Source organism: Coregonus lavaretus, assembly GCF_964263955.1.
Source record: "Coregonus lavaretus genome assembly, chromosome: 28".
In the NCBI taxonomy this organism is placed as follows: Eukaryota; Metazoa; Chordata; class Actinopteri; order Salmoniformes; family Salmonidae; genus Coregonus; species Coregonus lavaretus.
In genome coordinates, this window is record NC_140015.1 from 24,427,768 (window position 1) to 24,446,163 (window position 18,396).

Sequence of the window (18,396 nt, forward strand, 5' to 3'; positions counted from 1 at the left end):
TGTGGGAAGCTACCCGAAACATTTGACCCAAGTTAAACAATTTAAAGGCAATGCTACCAAATACTAATTGAGTGTATGTAAACTTCTGACCCACTGGGAATGTGATGAAATAAATAAAAGCTTAAATAAATCATTCTCTCTACTATTATTCTGACATTTCATATTCTTAAAATAAAGTGGTGATCCTAACTGACCTAAGACAGGGAAATTTTACTTGTATTAAATGTCAGGAATTGTGAAAAACGGAGCTTAAATGTTTTTGGCTAACACTGTATAAGGCAGGCATTTTACAGTACTTGTAACGCTCTATCTGTAAGATTATTCTTCATTTTATATTTAGAATCGCTTAGAGAGTGAGAAGAACAGCAATAGAGAGGAGAGAATGGAGAGAAGGAATAACAGTAACATATGCCGTTTATAAACACACTGATACACCATTAAAAAGGGACAAATAGGCTGAGATAGAAAGGCAGGGATAAAACAATTTCACAGACAATTTTAAAATAGCAGCATTACGCACAAAGAAGGATTTGGAAAAAGACAGCAAGAAACTCACGAGACAGGTACACAAATGCATATATAAATGACTGGACATAATCACTTGGATTACACATAAAATACTTAAGGGAACCAAAAAAATGTAGTGCGGTATTTATATAAAGACAAAGCACTGCATATATAGACCGTATAATTATCTTGGGATAGTTACATTCATGAAAAAACCTCTCATCGCTCACTCGGTAATGCCCGTCTGTCAGAGATGGTAATAACAGTCTGCAACCCCTCTTATCCTGTAGTACAGTACATTATCATCAAACTCTCTCATATATCTTCCAATATTTTATCCAATATACACTCAGTGGCCAGTTTATTAGGTACACTACCCCTTTCACGAACATGGTTTGGTCCTACAGACAGTGATTCACGTGGCCTGCTATATAAAGCAGGCAGAGAGGCATCCAGTTACTGTTAGATTGAACATTAGATTTGGCAAAACAAGTGACCTAAGCGACTTTGAATGTGGTATGATCGTCAGTGCCAGGCGCGCCGGTTCCAGTATCTCAGAAACGGCTGGCCTCCTGGGCTTTTCATGCACAACAGTCTAGGGTTTACTGAGAATGGTGCGACAAACAAAAAACATCCAGTCAGCGGCAGTCCTGGGGGGCGAAAACAGAGCGTTGATGAGAGGTCGAAAGAGAATGGCAAGAATCGTGCAAGCTAACAGGCGGGCCACAAACAGCCAAATAATGGCGCAGTACAACAGCGGTGTGCAGAATGGCATCTTGGAGCGCACAACTCGCCAGTCCTTTTCATGGATGGGCTATTGCAGCAGACGACCACACCGGGTTCCACTAAATACAAGAAGAAGCGGCTCCAGTGGGCACGCGATCACCAACGCTGGACAATTGAGGAGTGGAAAAACATTGCCTGGTCCAACAAATCACGATTCCTGTTGCGTCATGCTGACGACAGAGTCAGGATTTGGTGTAAGCAGCTTGAGTCCATGGACCCATCCTGCTTGGTGTCAATGGAACAGGTAGGTGGTGGTAGTTTAATGGTGTGGGGAATGTTTTCCTGGCATACGTTAGGCCCCTTGATATCAATTGAGCAACATTTCCACGCCCCGAAGAATTCAGGCTGTTCTGGAGGCAAACGGTGTCCTACCCAGTACTAGATGGGTGTACCTAATAAACTGGCCACTGAGATTATATCTTCCTATATAAAACACCTCACAGCGGTTCATGGCTTTCGCTCCTCATGTCAATCACCCAGTCCTTCAGAGTTACGGGTAGGTAGGGCGAGGGTGTGCTGCAGCTGCAGCGCCATTACTTGACTGGCTCGTTTCCGTAGCTGCTGCCTGTGATTGGCTGAGAAGCTGCTGCGTCTCGTGTGACTCTGATTCTGGGCTCGTCTCGTCATCAGAGCTGGGGGGAACGTACAGACCAATGACCTCCTGCACCTTCACTGGCAGCTCCTGACAGAGTAGGAATGGAGAGAGGGAGGTTAGATTAGTTAGATGACAATATACAATATGTTAAATATATCATGTCCATATGAATGTATCCCCCTCGAAGATATTCCCTACTTTGCAGCAGGCCAACTGTAGGTAGTTAGCTTCAGCTCCTCGAAGAACTGTCTGCAGATCCAGCTTCATGGTCAGTTCATTGATGTGCTGCACATAGAGACACATACACAGTCCTTAGTACTGTACACACAAACAAAAAGACAACTTCATTAAGAAAAATGACTTCAAACATTTCCAACAAACCTTCAGAATAGTGTTGAAGTCGTGGTCAGAGCCGATGAGCTCCCCCCTCTGTGATTCCAGAATGGAAGCGGCCATCAGCAGATGGAAGTTTTCACAGGGCAGACGAGTCCAAAGAACCTAGCACAGAAAAGTGCATTCACTGTGTGTTTTCTTACATATATTGTAAGAGTATGGGTGTTTTTTCCATTTAGTGTGTAGGGCCTAGGCTACATTTGAGTGTTTATAATGAGTGTTGTGTGTGTAGAGTAGAATCCACCCACTCACCTCCCAAAGGGACAGGATGTCCTCGAAGGAGAACTCTCTCTTAAACCAGATCAGTAACCAACGGAAACAGAAGCACAGAGAGCCACTGTCCTGGGAGTCTGAAAGAGAGACACAACATAATAACTAAACATAACAATAACAATGTGAAGAATGTACTACTTCAATGGTTTACGCATCCAGGTAGTGACACAACACACCTCGAGTTAAGGTCAAATATAATCAATTGACTGATTGAAGAATTGACTGCATGATGAATGTCTACCTATAATAATAATATATAATATAATATGCCATTTAGCAGACGCTTTTATCCAAAGCGACTTACAGTCATGCGTGCATACATTTTTGTGTATGGGTGGTCCCGGGGATCGAACCCACTACCTTGGCGTTACAAGCGCCGTGCTCTACCAGCTGAGTAATAACACTGTTGGGTTATGGTAAAGTGTGAGAGAAACACAGTGACTGAGTGATAGTCATTGTTTACCCAGGTAGTCAAGGAGCTCAGGGTCCAGAGCCTTCAACAGCAGGCTGAGCTGGAGGAGCTGCTGCTTCATGGCCTCCTGAGACTCCTCAAAGTTCTGGTGCTGAGCGACGGAGAGAGAGAACATTACAATTGTGTATAATGTATATGTGGTAATATATGAGTATATCACAAGAGAGTAAGGTGCTTACCACCATCTCCATAAAGCCTGTCAGACACCAGAAGGACTCCACCTCGTTCTGGGTGACGAACAGGAGAGGAGCCAAGAGGTCACTCATCCCCTGGACATAGCCTGCAGGGAGAGAGAGAGAGACAACAGGAACCACAAGGAGAAAGGAGAGTCAGGTGGGAGATCTTGATAATAAATACAGTTAAAATGTGATACACTTGAAAGTTCAAAGCCATTGTAAGGACAAGGGGAGTGGCTTACCCAGATCAAAGTTGAACATGCAATATGTCATCAGCACGTCATTGAGAAGAGTCAGGCCTGGGTTGTCATTGCCAGAGAAGAAGATGTTGTGTCTGTCTGTTCTACTCACATCCCTTTCTGTCCAATCAAAACAACGTGAACAGATAAGTAACAAATCATAAAATGTGTGTCAATCAATGAGGCGTGAGATCATGTTTAACAGACAGCAACACCGACCTATCAGGCTGCGATATCCTCTGAGGAGGGAGTTCCTCATCTCCTGCTCTTCACTGACTGACTTCCACTGAACCTTCATTCTGAAATACTCATCTCTGAAGACAGAGAAACACAGAGGGGTTGAGGAGATACATTTACACACTCACATTTGGACAACAGTCACCGTCTGTGATGAGAGCCATAACAAGCGAGGGAGATAAGAGACTAACGTTTTCATCCTCAGAATGTCCTCCCTCTCTTTCACAGTACTATTCCAGGGATAGAAACCCAGCAGAAACTTCCACACGTCCTTCCTCAGGGATGGCGTGATACCCTAGGAGAGGGAGAGGAGGGATGGTGTGAATGACATGGTGTAGACACTGGACAGCAAAACACATTTGGATGGAAGATGGTGTCAGGTGTTTTTTACAAGAGAGGAATTAAACTGTAAGGTCTTACCCCCCTGAAGACCAGCTCTTTGATTCGCTGTGGGTCCTTCACACGCCCCTCTGGGTCCAGGAACTCCTCCCATTTGTCGAGAGGCTGTCCCCTGGTTACATCTGGTTTAGGGCCAAGCTCCACCCCCTGGTGGCACATAAAAGAAAACTCTCACCACTCTACATCTGGATGATATCACCATCCGTATGTTATAGCCAACATCTGGATGCTATAAAGTGAGGTCCTCTTCTCCATCTACTCCACAGATATAAACTCTTATCACTAGCCCTGACATCTCCACCCCCATCCCCCCACTTACACAGGAAATTAGCTCAAAGCCTGGTTCGTCGTCAGCTGAAGGGGGCCCATGGTGGTCCTGAGGGCCACGGGGGTAGAAGGGGGAATCTGGTGGTCGTAGAGCTCCTCTGAAGAAGTTGGTGACCTTGGAGAATCCCCCAAAGGTGGTGGCATAAGGGTCCTGGATAAACCTCTGGAAACAAAGAGATGGATATAATTATAAACACACACGACACATTCTCAGAGAATAGCACACACACAGAGCAAAAGACTTACAGAGACGAGGTCGGAGCTTCCATCGTCAAAGAGCTGCAGCTCATCAAAGGACTGAGAGAGAGCCCCAGAGTCATGGGGATACGCTAGGAAGAGACGACCATCTACAGGGGATCTAAAACAAGAGAAAAAGACAGTTGGGCAGACAGTAAGAGACACAGACAGCGACAGAGAAGATATAGAATCTCAGAATAAAAGAAAGAAAGAGCAAGCGAGCAAGCGAGCAAGCGAGAAAGAGAGAAAGTATGGAAAATACGCTTCCAAACATATGTAGTAAGGGGGGGTTGGGTACAACAACTGCTAAACTCTCTACTGTTCAGAGTCCAGTTAAACGCCAGTGAAATGGCTTGAATTCCTCTGAGGCATTGATCTGAGAGAGAGAGGGAGAGCTGGCTGTCTGCTGCTACTCACGGGGCCAGGATGATGTAACACTGCAGGGCCCTCAGCAGCTCCCTGGTGCCCCCCCTGTGGAAGTGCAGAGGAGGGAGGGGGTGGCCACCCCTGCTGGTAAAAACCAGGAAGTTACGGGCCAGGGAGAAACGGGACCGTCGCAGAGAGTACAGCTCCGACAGAGGCAGGGAGAACGACCACTGGCCTGGAAACAGAGGGGTGACATCAACAACAGCACTGTACACGTGGTGCAAACACACTTGTGAGTATAGCCTAGTATGAGAACTATAAACACAGAGGGACAGTTATAAAAGTCTACTTACTTGTCTCTTTGACGGGGGGGTGCTCTCTGACTCGGTCTCTCTTCACTGTGCTGATGACTGCCCAGTCTGGCTCATAGCCAGGGTCAAAGTTGGTGTCCTCCACCCCTCCTTCTCCATCCTAAGAGGAAGAGAGGCTATATATGAAGAATATTAAGAAAACAGAGTGATGTGTATCACTAGTGTATTAAACAAGCGCTCACCTTTTTAGTGTAGAATACAGCAGGAGCATTTCGACCCTCGTCCTCTAGTGCGCTCCACTCCAAAGCTGGGTCCCCACCCTGTAAACATAGACAAACATCTTAGTCTAATCTAGAATAATGTGTTATAGCCTAAAGCTAAGAAAGAAAGGACATACTGTATATTATCTATAGGCCTATGTGTTATTGAAGTTATTGATGACAAAGACTTCCACCACAGGGATGAGTACACTTTGAATAGGACTAGAAATGGTCTTGGATCAACCAATATTGTCATATACAGTAAGCTCCAAAAGTATTGGGACAGTGACTTTGTACTCCAGCACTTTGGATTTGAAATGACACTGATGAGTTAGAAAGTTATCATACCCCCAAGACATGCTAACCTCTCGCCATTACAATAACAGGGGAGGTTAGTATTTTTTAGGGGGTATGATATTTATGCCTCCGTAACTTTCTAACTCATCATTATTCATGATTCATTAAGAATTATCTGTCATCATAGTAGCATCCACAATAATGTGAAGTGTTTAGAAACCTATTATATTCTTAGTTACAATAAAAGTGACTCCAAAATGACAAATTACATTGTTTAACATTAATTTCTATTGGGCACAAAATAATCTGAAACACAACCAAAACAAACAGCAAATGCATCCAAGAAGTTTGTAGAGTCACAAGCTTGATGTAATGATTGCGTGCTAGGAATATGGGACCAAATACTAAACTTTTGACTACTTTAATACACATAAGTTAATTTGTCCCAATACTTTTGGCCCCCTAAAATGGGGAGACTATGTATAAAAAGAGTTGTAACTCCTAAACGATTGAAAATACCCTAAAATAAAGCTGACAGAGTCTGCACTTTAACCTCATAGTCATTGTATCATTTCAAATCCAAAGTGCTGGAGTACAGAGCCAAAACAACAATAAATGTGTCACTGTCCCAATACTTTTGGAGCTTACTGTAAATATGGTGTCTATGGGAGAAGCCCAACTTACCCGTTCCACTATACGGATGAATCCTGGGATTGTGGTGTCCTGGTTGCTCCTCTTAGCATTGGTGTGGAGGTACACCCCCTCCTTCTCAAACACCAGCTGTGTGACAAAACATTTGCTATTAATATAATATAATTTGCTGTGAAAACTTATGGCAAAATGTAATGGATTCCAGTGCAATGAATCAGAAAGTGTGAACGAGTGCTGAGAGTGGGAATAGGGTGGGGGATGACAATCGTATGACATCCCAAAGAGGATGAGCTAGCTGACTTTACTGTAGCCTATAAAATAGAGTCACATGAGCACTATGAGTCACTCACACAGTGATTCCACCTGTGTGCCTGCCAGGGGTTTCTCCCAGCTAGTGTCTGGTACTGGTACTCCCTGTCTATAGCTCCATTCCTGTGCATTTTATTTTATTCTTTGTGTTAGTATTTTATTTTTAAACTCTGCATTGTTGGGAAGCTCGTATGCAAGCGTTTCACTGTAAAGTCTACACCAGTTGTATTCGGTGTATGTGACAAATAACATTTGATTTGTGTCTACTGCAGCTCAGAATATAGCTTACTGGACTTAAACTGACTGACCCCAATTTGATAGATCTAGTTAGCTGCCATACAAATACAATATACCATCATAACTATCCTGAATATTATCTGAAATGTATCATCAATAATAATTTGTCAGCTGTGACATCAATTCAGGTGAAATATTACATAAGGCCTCCTACACCCACCAACGAACCCACCAATGAACTGCTCAAACGTTTAGTTAGTTAGATACCGTAATCACATTCACAGGGAAGTTTACAATGCTAATTCCATGAAATGGGGATCCTCGGCCTCTCGGGACCCTTTCTTCACTGTAAACAGGTCTAACTAGTTGTTAGAGAACCAACAGACCTTAATATCGCTTCACAAATTGAAGTCTGCCGTAGAAAATAGCAAAGCTAAGATTATATTTCTCATGGCCAATTTATTGAACAAGTCATATATCACACCAGCAAATATCAATCTCATCTGCCATTATGGAAATAATTATGAAACTAGTTGTTTGTTGTTATAACGTTAGCTAGTTACTGTAGCTACGTCTAGCTAACGTACAATGGTGATAACCGAGTCTATTTAGTTGGCGGCCCTTTAATACAGGCCGAATCAATCAAACGAACAGTAAATCTAAACTTCAATTTCAATACATTGATCTTACCTTGTGACTAGTCTCAGTCTTGTGCTCCATTTTCCTTCCACTAGCCTTTTTTCAAAAACAAATGTCGTCAGAAGAAGACTTCCGCCTACATTATACGTCAGTCAGGTGGTCAGGAACATCAGCCAATCATAGGTGGTGACACGTCTAAATTGGACTATCGATGCCGCGTTCAAAACAACCGGGAACTCGGAAATTTCCGACTTCCGACTTCAGTGCGTTCAAAACAACTGGGAACTCCGAAAAAACGAGCTCCGACTTGGAAAATCGATTAGAAAAATCATCCAACTCAGGCCTCTTTCTAGAGCTCTGACTTTCCGACCTGAAGATCACTGATGTCATGATTTGACCTCGTATTTCTCCGAATTCCCAGTTGTTTTGAATGTGGCAAGAGTACCACAGTATGAGTCATAATACCCATAAAGCCTAGCGGTCAAACAGGGAAATGGTTCGAATTGTTTTTCGACCATACATTTTCCCCATAGGGGATTTTAGAAACACTTAAAATAAGGGCTGTATTTCGTGTAGGCTTACCCTGGTGTGACGTTTTGATAACCGTGTAAATCTCTCTAGGACAAGGTGATTTTTATCAATATATTCACCTGTATTTACTCCCCAAAAATGAAATGCTAATTCGCTGCTAATGTGGCTATCATAAAGAACTATAAATAATAATAAGCCATTTAGCAGACGCTTTTATCCAAAGCGACTTACAGTCATGCGTGCATACATTTTTGTGTATGGGTGGTCCCGGGGATCGAACCCACTACCTTGGCGTTACAAGCGCCGTGCTCTACCAGCTGAGCTACAGAGGACCACTACACAACTATAAATTATATGATGATCTGGATGAGACTGGCACATCGAGGCAAAGGTAAGAATCTCTGGATTAACTATCTAATGTAAGCTAAACGTAGTAATGAATAAATTGGCTTCATTTCTTTAAATTGACAATTCTGTGAACTGTGTTGTGCAAGTTTTAAATTGACACTAGTTGTTAGCAAAGGTGTCAGCTAGAGATGATGTGCAGGAGCTTGCAAGGGTTTGTAGTTTTGCATGATGTCCACTTTGATGCTAATTAGCATTTTTGAATCTGAGAGTAAATAGAGCCGAATAAATTGATAAGTCACCTTGTCCGAGAGAGATTTACATGATTTTTATGGTGGAAAAACAATTGGAACCATTTCCCTGTTTGACCACTAGGTTTTATGGGTATTCAAATAAAATAAAATATTATTGGTCACATACACATATTTAGCAGATGTTATTGTGGGTGTAGCAAAATGCTTGTTCCTAGCTCCAACAGTGCAGTAGTATCTAATAATTCACAACAATACACACATCAATGAAATTATGGAATTAAGAAATATATAAATATTAGGACGAGCAATGTTGGCGTGGCATTGACTAGAATACAGTATATACATATGAAATTAGTTAAACAAGTATGTAAACATTATTAAAGTGACCAGTGATTCCATGTCTATGTACATAGGGCAGCAGCCTCTATGGTGCAGGGCAGGGTACTGGGTGGAGGCTGGCTATTGATGGCTATTTGGGCGGCGCACAATTGGTCCAGCGTCGTCCAAGGTAGGGGAGGGTTTGGCCGGCAGGGATGTGGGTTTGTTTCGTTTTGTTGACGTTAAGGGAGAGGTTATCTTTCTGGCACCACTCCGCCAGGGCCCTCACCTCCTCCCTGTAGGCTGTTTCCTCATTGTTGGTTATCAGGCATACTACTGTTATGACACCCCCACTGTGGGGCTCTATTCTTGCAATATTTGTCGGTTTCATGTAATTATCAGTGTTACGAACCCCGTGGCTTTAAACGTCTAGGGTGGATGGACATGAGACCCGTAACATAATTAATGCGAATTAGAAGCGTGACATGGAACAGTGAGAACAAAAACTACACGACAACCATAAACTACCGTCAAACATAAAAGGTTTATTTTTGAACACACGGTAAAGGTTTTGGAAAAAGGGCTGAGCAGGACCCAAGAAATGAAACAATAGTGTAAAAAAAAACCTCAACTGATCTTGCCTGCCTCAAGAACCGCTAAGCTACTGCTAATCATACAAAAATACAGTGGGTGGTCCGCTCAGGTCTAACTAGTGTTTTTAGACAGTTTTCTTCCTACGGGTAATGTACGCCCAAGGGCAACTTGCTTAAATTCCCCTTTTCCCAGAAACACACAAAGTTACCAAACAGAGTAACCAGCAAATTAGTGAGTAAACAAAACACAGGACACCACAGTATCCATACTCACATACGGAAATAGTCTCTAACAAAGTTACCAAACAGAGTAACCAGCAACTTAGTGAGTACACAGGACACCAAATCAAATCACATTTTATTGGTCACATGCGCCGAATACAACAGGTGCAGACATTACAGTGAAATGCTTACTTACAGCCCTTAACCAACAGTGCATTTATTTTAAACAAAAAAAAAGTGTTGAGAAAAAAAAGAGCATAAGTAAAATAAAGTGACAGTAGGGAGGCTATATATACAGGGGGGTACCGTTGCAGAGTCAATGTGCGGGGGCACCGGCTAGTTGAGGTAGTTGAGGTAATATGTACATGTGGGTAGAGTTAAAGTGACTATGCATAAATAATTAACAGAGTAGCAGCAGCGTAAAAAGGATGGGTGCAAATAGTTTGCAGTGCAAATAGTCCGGGTAGCCATGATTAGCTGTTCAGGAGTCTTATGGCTTGGGGGTAGAAGCTGTTGAGAAGTCTTTTGGACCTAGACTTGGCACTCCGGTACCGCTTGCCGTGCGGTAGCAGAGAGAACAGTCTATGACTGGGGTGGCTGGAGTCTTTGACAATTTTGAGGGCCTTCCTCTGACACCGCCTGGTATAGAGGTCCTGGATGGCAGGAAGCTTTGCCCCAGTGATGTACTGGGCCGTACGCACTACCCTCTGTAGTGCCTTGCGGTCGGAGGCCAAGCAGTTGCCATACCAGGCGGTGATGCAACCAGTCAGGATGCTCTCGATGGTGCAGCTGTAGAATTTTTTGAGGATCTGAGGACCCATGCCAAATCTTTTCAGTATCCTGAGGGGGAATAGGCTTTGTCGTGCCCTCTTCCCGACTGTCTTGGTGTGTTTGGACCATGATAGTTCGTTGGTGATGTGGACACCAAGGAACTTGAAGCTCTCAACCTGTTCCACTACAGCCCCGTCGATGAGAATGGGGGCGTGCTCAGTCCTCTTTTTTCCTGTAGTCCACAATCATCTCCTTTGTCTTGGTCACGTTGAGGGAGAGGTTGTTGTCCTGGCACCACACGGCCAGATCTCTGACCTCCTCCCTATAGGCTGTCTCATCCACTCATGACCAGCCTTTCAAAGCACTTCATGGCTACAGACGTCAGTGCTACGGGTCGGTAGTCATTTAGGCAGGTTATCTTAGAGTCCTTGGGCACGGGGACTATGGTGGTCTGCTTGAAACATGTTGGTATTACAGACTCAGTCAGGGACATGTTGAAAATGTCAGTGAAGACACTTGCCAGTTGGTCAGCACATGCTCGGAGTACACGTCCTGGTAATCCGTCTGGCCCTGCGGCCTTGTGAATGTTGACCTGCTTAAAAGTCTTACTCACATCGGCTACGGAGAGCGTGATCTCACAGTCATCCGGAACAGCTGGTGCTCTCATGCATGCTTCAGTGTTGCTTGCCTCGAAGCGAGCATAGAAGTGGTTTAGCTCGTCTGGTAGGCTTGTGTCACTGGGCAGCTCGCGGCTGTGCTTCCCTTCCCACAGTATCCATACGGAAATAGTCTCTCCTAACAAACACAACTGACCGGCTTTTAAACAATGGGATGTGTGATTGAAAAACCAGAAACAGGTGGTGCAATGCAGAGGAATGTTCACTGATTGGTCCACCTTAGCAATCAGCAGACACCCCAACGACCACCAATCAGGAACATACAGGACACCTGTGATTAGGGCAGAAGGAGAGGAAAAACACAAAAAGACACAGGATACCTGTATCCGTAACAATCAGTTTCATGTATGACAGTTTCATGTATGACTTTACAAATGTATGACTGACAGCGAGTATCCTGCTGCTGCCACCAATACAGAAAAAAACACAGAAAAATCAGAAGTGGTTACTTTTCCTGCAAAATGAGAGGACAGTTTAGGTGGAAATAATATAGAGATTGAGAAGCCTACAAAAAGCATTTGCTTCCACCTGTCAAGCTCTCCATCATGTCAGATCAGTGAGGATGAAGCAAATTATACCAGTAGAAGAAACCATGACATACTATTTAAATGCAGCCAGCCCCAAGCCTCGGCCAAGTGTGCGTCCAAAACAAGACGCGTACGAGCCCGCCCACTGCATACAGTCACGTGTAAAACGTGCGTCTGATCTAGCGTCTCTAAACAGCAACGTCGGAGTCTAGGGGAGAGAATCTTTTAGAAGAAGAATCCGACAAAGAGGGATAAAGAAACAAAGTTAGAACTAGAATAACGCGTGCAACGGACGAAAGAAGGAACTGAATGTGTAAGTTGACTTCTGATCTTGCTGCTTATTTGTGTATGTGTGCCAGTGTCTCTGCAAAGCTGAAAAAATGGAGGTGAAATGTGTTCGTGTTGGGAGGAGAGTGCACAGGAGACCAGTAAACTAGCATGTTAATTAGCAAACAAACACAAACAATCCACAGTCATGCAAATTGCCAATGGCGTGCATTTTTATTGAAGTGCTTTCCTGGCAGTAATAATCACAGGGATGACATTGAGAAACGAGCTGGGTAAGTCTAGAGCAGGCAGTCACACTACAAGGTTTTGTTATGCTAACGAATGCACGAGATTGTGGGAGGGAGGATGGATGGGGGGGGGGGGGGGGGGCGCTGAACTGAGACGTAACGACAGGTGGACAACGTCTTTCCACGGTTAGCATAGGTCTATTTTGGAACGTACTCAAACTGTCATGCATGCGTATTGACCACTGAGGTATTGACCACTGAGATATTGACCATGAACTCATGTCATGCAACAAGGCAGATAGTCTGACATCAGAAAATTAATATGGAATTGAAATGTATGTGAATTTGTATGTATGTGAATTTGACAAATTCTATGCTTGAGTTGAGTGTAAACCAATTAAATGAAGTTTCATCATGCATAATTTTATCAGACGATTGTCTGAATTCTGGTTTAGTGATCATCTAAGTATTGCCTAGCTAGTGACATCAGTTAATATTGCTATAATGACTAACAAGGCAATATGTCAAAATAACAATAGCTATTTATTTTAAGAGCAACTGATATTTTCATCATCAAGCTTTATTTGTCCATTTTGTTTTTTCCAGGTAACACAAGCAGCATTTTCATTTATCTCTCCCCTAGTTCTCTCAGGCACACTGACATTCATAATATCAAACAATCACCTTATGCCTCTGAAACCTGCTTTATAACAACTAAGGGTCGTTTTATTCTTAGCTTTAACAACCAAACCAGCAATAGAAAATAGATCTTAATGTTTCCTCAGATTAGCCAAAAGCAGATTACAAAAACGTAGAAACACTACAGCCTACACTCCAGTGAGAAAAAAGGTCAATTTATCACAAGACTTGTAAGCAAAAATATATAGTATTCAGTATCAAACTGCTGGCTGAGTCATACAGGCGCCTGATTACACTAACCTATACATTTTTAGCTATTGACCAATAAAAACAGTTACAAAGCATTTATACATTCCATAAAAGCTGGCCCTAATAAATTAAACAAATCCAACAGTCATTGGCAGTCCTATTTACCCATCATGGCCTCCATCACCCAATCATCTGACCCCGAGATCCCAGACAACCACAAAGAGAGCTGGCTGGCACTACTCGCAGCGGCGGAGGGATATTGTCAGAAGTCAGGCTGCGACCTGGCTATTCTTACAGCCTGTAAGAAGTTCTGGCCATCTGTAGTGGAGGGAGATGGGAGGAAAAGGGAGAGTGGCAGTGGCTTGCCTGCCGGAGGCCGGAAGTGGGATTTCTCCTATCACGTGTGGGGTCAGGGGGCTTTGGCTGAGTCTTCGCGGCGCTACATGGACGACATTGCGGTGCTGCACTCCACGTCTATGCTAACGGCGCATAGATATAAACGTCTGAGTGCAGTAGACGGAGGAGCTAAGCTGGTAGTGGACATGCCCACTGACAGGGTGGTGAGTAGACTGACTGACTGTGTGTCAGTCATTTTGTGCCATTCAATGTGGCTGTCATTCATAGTGCTGTGTGTGATCGGGAAGTTCTTAACTTTGCTTTTTCTCTTCCACAGGGCCTAACAGGAGAGGGTGGGGTGGGAACCATCAGCCCCAATACCACACTCTATTCGCAGAGCTACCCTTCAATCTACCACTCTGGGGCTGTCATTGGCCAAGCTGCTGGGCAGAATGGGAATGGAGAGAGGGAGCGAGAGATGGCTGTGATGATAGAGGAGGCTGGACGAGGGAGAGACATGCCTGGAATTGTGGACTTGGAGGAAGAGTGTGAGGAAGAGGAGGACATGGACGAAAGGAGCCGTAATCTGAATGAGACTGCAGGTGAATACTGAGCTCTGTGGGACTTAATTTTTAACTCTGGGTCTGAATGGCTTCGTAAATATTAATCTCTGTCTCTGCTTCAGGAGTGTTTTCCATGGATGAGGACTCGCTGTCTCGTGACTGTGAACCATTCTTTGAGTCCGATGGAGAGGAGGAGAGTACTGATGGTGAGTGTATGTGTGTAGTAATATTAGTTAATGATGATCTAAGGATCTTAATGTGACTCCTCTCTGCTCCAGGCTCGTTAAGTGAGGATTGTCCTCCTCCCCCGCGCAGCATGGCCATGGGACAGTCGTTCTCATCCCGACACCCCAAACCCATGAACATGGCCCGCTCCCTCCCCGTGTCTGTTCCTGTGTGGGGCTTCAAGGGCAACAGACCCCCCCAGGGAGAAGGCCACAGTGGGGAACGGGTCAGTCAACCTTAATTTAAAAACACACATCCAACATACAGCTCACTTTCTGTCAGTCAATCAGTCATTCTGACACACATACCCACTAACTGTCTCTCTGTGTTGCAGGCTGGCGTAGCTGACCTGGATCATATTGCTGCCAGCATGAAGGCCCTGTTGGCCCCAGGAGCCAACGACGGAACAGAAATGTTTGGAGGACTACCTCGCCCTCGCCTCAACACGGGAGACTTCTCCCTCAAACACTGAGAGCCAAAGAAAGTGAGGGAGTGAGAGAAAGTATGTGGATGAAAATAAGCTAATTGATTGGCTGGCAGGTGGGCAGTAAATGATACTAACAACAGAAAAGTACCCCAGTGTATTAGCTAATCACTAACCAAACATTTGGTAGTAACAACCGTGTACACCAAGAGGATTAACTGACATAACATATGCTGGTATACACACTAAGATAATTTTCAACACATTACACCCATACACAAACACTACAAGACAACTCACTACACGCAACTTAACTTCAAATGTGCTCATAGTGACCCACTGTACTGACCAACATGGACACTAACATTATTTGAAATTATTCTAACTGACACAGGCGCTGACTCTGTACGTTGTGGGACTTTTCCAAGTAGAACCGTGAAGGATGGGTCACCCTTCTAGAAATGGTTGGCTCTAGGGGGCTTTTTAACATGACGCCTGTAGCTTTTCAAATTGTGAGTGAAGGGCACTATGCCTCCATGAAACACGCCTTTTTGTATTTCTACATTGCCAATGAATGAATGACTGGTAGAATGATTACTGTTACTATCTGAGATATATTGACACTATTATAATAATATACTCCAAATGTCTTGAATGAGTGAGTTGGAGAGCGAAAGAAAGCAGTGGAAGCGAACGGAGATGTATCCATCTCCCAACATTTCAAAAGCAGATAAATGTTTAATTTGATTACCTGAATGGTTTAAATAAACTTAAGGAGCAACATCAGTGAATCAGGCTGTTGGTTTTATGTGAGTCTTCTGACACTGAATGTTATTTGGGTGCGGTATAATGGCTGTCCTATAGATGGCAGTATCAGATTAAGAAGGATACTGAACAAAAATATAAATGCAACATGTAAAGTGTTGGTCCCATGTTTCATGAGCTGAAATAAAATATCCCAGACATTTTCCATACGCTCCCTTTTGAGGGAGCATTTATCCTTTGCCAAGATAATCCATCCACAGGTGTGACATATCAAAAAGCTGATTAAACAACAATATCATTACACAGGTGCACCTTGTGCTGGGGACAATAAAAGGCCACTCTAAAATGTAGTTTTGTCATACAACACAATGCCACAGATGCCACAACTGTCTCAAGTTTTGAGGGAGCGTGCAATTGGCATGCTGACTGCAGGAATGTCCACCAGAGCTGTTGCCAGACAATTGAATGCCAGACATTTCTTTACTATAAGCCGCCTCCAATGTCGTTTTAGAGAATTTGGCAGTACGTCCAACCGGCCTCACAACTGCAGACCACGTGTAACCACGCCAGCCCATGACCTCCACATCCGGCTTCTCCACCTGCGGGATCGTCTGAGACCAGATACCCGAACAGCAGATGAAAATGTGGGTTTGCACAACCGAAGAATTTCTGTCAGAAACCATCTCAGGGAAGCTAATCTGCGTGCTCGTCGTTCTCACCAGGGTCTTGACCTGACTGCAGTTCGGCGTCGTAATCAACTAAAGTGGGCAAATGCTAACCTTCAATGGCCGCTGGCACGCTGGAGAAGTATTCTCTTCATGGATTAATCCCGGTTTCAACTATAACGGGCAGATTGCAAACCATGTGTATGGTGTCGTGTGGGCGAGCTGATGTCAACTTTGTGAACAGAGTGCCCCATGGTGGCGGTAGGGTTATTGTATGGGCAGGCATAAGCTACTGACAACAAACACAATTGCATTTTATCGATGGCAATTTGAATGCACAGAGATACCGGGATGAGATCCTGAGGCCCATTGTCGTGCCATTAATCCACCGCCATCACCTCATGTTTCAGCATGACAATGCACGGCCCCATGTCGCAAGGATCTGTAAACAATTCCTGGAAGCTGAAAATGTCCCAGTTTTTCCATGGCCTGCATACTCACCAGACATGTCACCCATTGAGCAAGTTTGGGATGCTCTGGGTCGACATGTATGACAGCGTGTTCCAGTTCCCGCCAATATCCAGCAACTTTGCACAGCCATTGAAGAGGAGTGGGACAACATTCCACAGGCCACAATCAACAGCCTGATCAACTCTATGCGAAGGAGATGTGTTGCGCTGCATGAGGCAAATGGTGGTCACACCAGATACTGACTGGTTTTCTGATCCACACCCCTACTTTAAAAAAAAAAGATATCTGTGACCAACAGATTCATATCTGTATTCCCAGTCATGTGAAATCCATAGATTAGGGCCTAATGAATTTATTTCAATTGACTGATTTCCTTTTATGAACTGTAACTCAGTAAAATTGTTGAAATTGTTGCATGTTGCGTTTTTGTATTTTTGTTCAGTGTAAATAGTTGAACTTTATTGTTACACAGTTGTAGTTATTCATCACATTCATACATGAACACTGTTAAATCCTATATAAAATGATACAAGCTACACACCCTACTCTAACACTAACTAATTAGTGCTGTAACAGAAAGGAGTCACAGTACTAATAAATAGTAATACTCAATACAGTTGTCATTCTAAAAATTATCATAATATAACCTAGTAATTCATACATAAATTGTCCTCATGCAACAGAGAGATAACAGCAACACTTAAAACCATAGACATGATGTGAATCTATTACAGATTACAAATTATTTCATGTTGTGAAGATTCCGTTATTCTCTGCTTCAATTCTGCATTCTCACACCAGTGCTTGTTCTCCAAATATTAGAAACGTATCGTCTCTTCTGTTCACTATACAGTGGGGGAAAAAAGTATTTAGTCAGCCACCAATTGTGCAAGTTCTCCCACTTAAAAAGATGAGATAGGCCTGAAATTTTCATCATAGGTACACGTCAACTATGACAGACAAATTGAGAAAAAGAAATCCAGAAAATCACATTGTAGGATTTTTAATGAATTTATTTGCAAATTATGGTGGAAAATAAGTATTTGGTCACCTACAAACAAGCAAGATTTCTGGCTCTCACAGACCTGTAACTTCTTCTTTAAGAGGCTCCTCTGTCCTCCACTCGTTACCTGTATTAATGGCACCTGTTTGAACTTGTTATCAGTATAAAAGACACCTGTCCACAACCTCAAACAGTCACACTCCAAACTCCACTATGGCCAAGACCAAAGAGCTGTCAAAGTACACCAGAAACACAATTGTAGACCTGCACCAGGCTGGGAAGACTGAATCTGCAATAGGTAAGCAGCTTGGTTTGAAGAAATCAACTGTGGGAGCAATTATTAGGAAATGGAAGACATACAAGACCACTGATAATCTCCCTCGATCTGGGGCTCCACGCAAGATCTCACCCCGTGGGGTCAAAATGATCACAAGAACAGTCAGCAAAAATCCCAGAACCACACAGGGGGACCTAGTGAATGACCTGCAGAGAGCTGGGACCAAAGTAACAAAGCCTACCATCAGTAACATACTACGCCGCCAGGGACTCAAATCCTGCAGTGCCAGACGTGTCCCCCTGCTTAAGCCAGTAC

General features: G+C 43.6%; 2 protein-coding genes across 3 annotated transcripts; one reads left to right on the plus strand and one right to left on the minus strand.

Moving 5' to 3' along the window:
* Positions 1 to 396: 396 nt before the first annotated feature.
* On the minus strand, positions 397 to 7,849 carry LOC311104236 (TBC1 domain family member 17-like). The gene is made up of 17 exons (XM_084145981.1): positions 7,763 to 7,849; positions 6,560 to 6,655; positions 5,561 to 5,638; positions 5,361 to 5,478; positions 5,059 to 5,242; positions 4,651 to 4,762; positions 4,397 to 4,567; positions 4,099 to 4,224; positions 3,870 to 3,973; positions 3,661 to 3,755; positions 3,445 to 3,561; positions 3,206 to 3,306; positions 3,018 to 3,117; positions 2,534 to 2,631; positions 2,270 to 2,386; positions 2,087 to 2,173; positions 397 to 1,975 (listed from the first exon to the last, which is right to left on the minus strand). The coding sequence occupies exons 1-17, from the start codon at positions 7,790 to 7,792 to the stop codon at positions 1,784 to 1,786; spliced, it is 1,926 nt and encodes a 641-aa protein (XP_084002107.1). The 5' UTR covers positions 7,793 to 7,849; the 3' UTR covers positions 397 to 1,783.
* A 4,234-nt stretch (positions 7,850 to 12,083) lies between these two features.
* On the plus strand, positions 12,084 to 15,691 carry akt1s1 (AKT1 substrate 1 (proline-rich)). 2 transcript variants are annotated; one of them, XM_084145420.1, is made up of 6 exons: positions 12,084 to 12,262; positions 13,071 to 13,912; positions 14,026 to 14,290; positions 14,374 to 14,457; positions 14,530 to 14,702; positions 14,811 to 15,691. In XM_084145420.1, exons 2-6 carry the CDS (start codon positions 13,523 to 13,525, stop codon positions 14,946 to 14,948), a joined length of 1,050 nt encoding a protein of 349 aa, XP_084001546.1. In that variant the 5' UTR covers positions 12,084 to 12,262; positions 13,071 to 13,522; the 3' UTR covers positions 14,949 to 15,691. The 2 variants fall into 2 exon arrangements, with proteins under 2 accessions (XP_084001546.1, XP_084001547.1); XM_084145421.1 differs by having other exon boundaries at positions 12,122 to 12,262; positions 13,498 to 13,912.
* The last annotated feature ends 2,705 nt before the right edge of the window (positions 15,692 to 18,396 follow it).